General features: G+C 52.1%; 1 protein-coding gene across 1 annotated transcript in view; it reads left to right on the top strand.

The window, feature by feature from the left end:
* Nucleotides 1-503, top strand: part of Rilpl2 (Rab interacting lysosomal protein like 2) — a 20,861-nt gene extending 20,358 nt beyond the window's left edge. The window contains exon 6 of the mRNA XM_010604539.3: nt 252-503. Within this exon, the coding sequence (XP_010602841.1) occupies nt 252-282 (31 nt within the window). The 3' untranslated portion in view covers nt 283-503. The remainder of the gene's footprint in view (nt 1-251) is intronic.
* The last annotated feature ends 1,494 nt before the right edge of the window (nt 504-1,997 follow it).

Genomic DNA, 1,997 nt, shown 5'->3' with positions numbered 1-1,997 from the left:
GGGGAGACCCTCTTAAAAAAAAAAAAAAAAAAAAAAAAGTTTGGAAACCAAAATAAATGAATGTGGGCCAGGGATTTAGCTCAGTGGTGCCACCGCCTGTCTCTGAAGCACAAGGACCCGAGTTCGATCCCCAGCACCAAAAAAAAAAAAAGAAGAATGAATAATGGAATGACGCCCTGAATGAGGGCTGGAGTCCACAGCTCACACAAGCTGCCAAGCTCTGCTCACCCTGCCGCTTTCTGTCCACCCAGGTTCTCTTTCCGGTTGGGCAAGCAGACCTAGATTGTGGCCAAGGCAGTGGCATGGACAGGAAATGACACGGCCTGGCGCCTCTGCTGGTGTTGGGTCCCCGGTGCACCTGCTTGCTCATCCCCTAGTGTGAGTTCCCGTGTGCTGCTCCTCCCCACTGCAGACGTGGACGGCAGTCGGCTTCCAGGAGGCTGGGAGCAGAGAGAACTCGCGACAGGACCGCCTCCCGCCCCAGGGACCGCAGTGGGCAGACTGAGCTGGACCCAGGGGCGACCGAGATCTTTCAACATGGGGCAGAGAAAGGAAAAACAAAGAGCAAGAAAATACAATACTGACTGCGCAGTAGTGATTTTGACTTCACTGGTACTTAGTGAATATTGGATTCTGCTCTCCCATCTTTCTTTCCATGTTTTGCGTTAAATTCATTTTTGTACTTGCTATAGCTCATTGAGTAGTCTGTGTGTGTATATATGTGCGGTACTGGGGACTGAGCCCAGGGTCCCCAGCCCTTTTTTAAAATTTTGAGATGGGGTCTTGCTAAGTTGCCCAAGTGGTACTTGAACTTGTGACCCTCCTGCCTCAGCTTCTCTCGGTGGTACCGGTTTAGCATTAAGATGGTGTATATGGGGTGTGTCATACACGTGCCACTCAGCCTAAGCCATCGCACCATTATATCTGTCACTAAGAGAAAGAAGTACTGCAAAGTATGACATTTAGGATGCTGTTGCTTCTGAGGCTGTTCTCCTAGCTGCTGTGGGAACAACAAACGTGCGTTTGGGAATCAGTGCCAGGATGGAGAGCACGGTGGCTGTGCTGGGAGGAGACACTGGCGACCTGGTCTCTCAGGCTGGCTCACCACACGGGTTTCACCTGCACTGTGCACATCTGATTGGCTCCTGTCTTAATTACTTTCTCATTGCTGGGACAAAATCCCAGCACCCACAAGCTAAAAGAGGAAAGGTTTCTTTCGGCTTTTTGTAGAGGTTTGGGCTGGCTCCAAGAAGGACCTCAGGCAAGGCCGACTGGAAGCAGAGAGGGGTCAGGCAGGAGGACGAATGTGTACACCACCCTCCAGGACCAGGACCAGGTTACCCCGACAGCCATGCTAGCTGTTGCCCTGTTGGTGGCTGATCCAGGGTCACATGCCTGTGATTTAGTCATTCCCCAAAGCCCCACCTATGAACACGAGGCTTTGGGGGACCCCTAGATAGGAGCCATAACAGTTCCTTGTAACAGGGGACCAAAGGCTGGTTCTGATCCCTCAATTTCTCATTCAGAAACTGCGGGTCTGGGAGGTTAAGGTACCTTACACGAGGCCGCACAGCCACAGAGCCGGAAGTGGCCGCCCTGGGGCAACTGCATTGTTGGTTGCAAAGCTGTGTACCTGGCCTTCCCGCCAGCACTGATGTTAATGGTGCCATCTTCTGGCACGCTCTGCCTGCCACCCTCTGAGAACACTTTTTGTGTTTGGTTGTTTGAAACAGGGTCTCACTGTGTAGCCCAGGTTGGCCTTGAATTTTAAACGATCTTGCCTCAGCTTCCCAAGTGGTGGGATTATAGGGGTGCACCACCACACCTGCCTTCCTAGGTACCTTCCCCGTGTTGGCTCCTTGTACCCCCAAGAGGTGGGGTTCATTATTGTTCCTGGGGTCCACTCCAAGCAGTTAAGACACAGGGCCCCAGCTGAAGCATATTCAAAGCAGGATTTGCCCTAGGTATGAATGAATTCCACCACCCAGGACTTAGCC

This window comes from Fukomys damarensis, unplaced genomic scaffold, assembly GCF_012274545.1.
Source record: "Fukomys damarensis isolate Sample0158 unplaced genomic scaffold, DMR_v1.0_HiC HiC_scaffold_12, whole genome shotgun sequence".
NCBI classification, from domain to species: domain Eukaryota; kingdom Metazoa; phylum Chordata; class Mammalia; order Rodentia; family Bathyergidae; genus Fukomys; species Fukomys damarensis.
The sequence above is the reverse complement of the archived record's forward strand: the minus strand, read 5'-3'. Positions and strand labels throughout refer to the sequence as shown.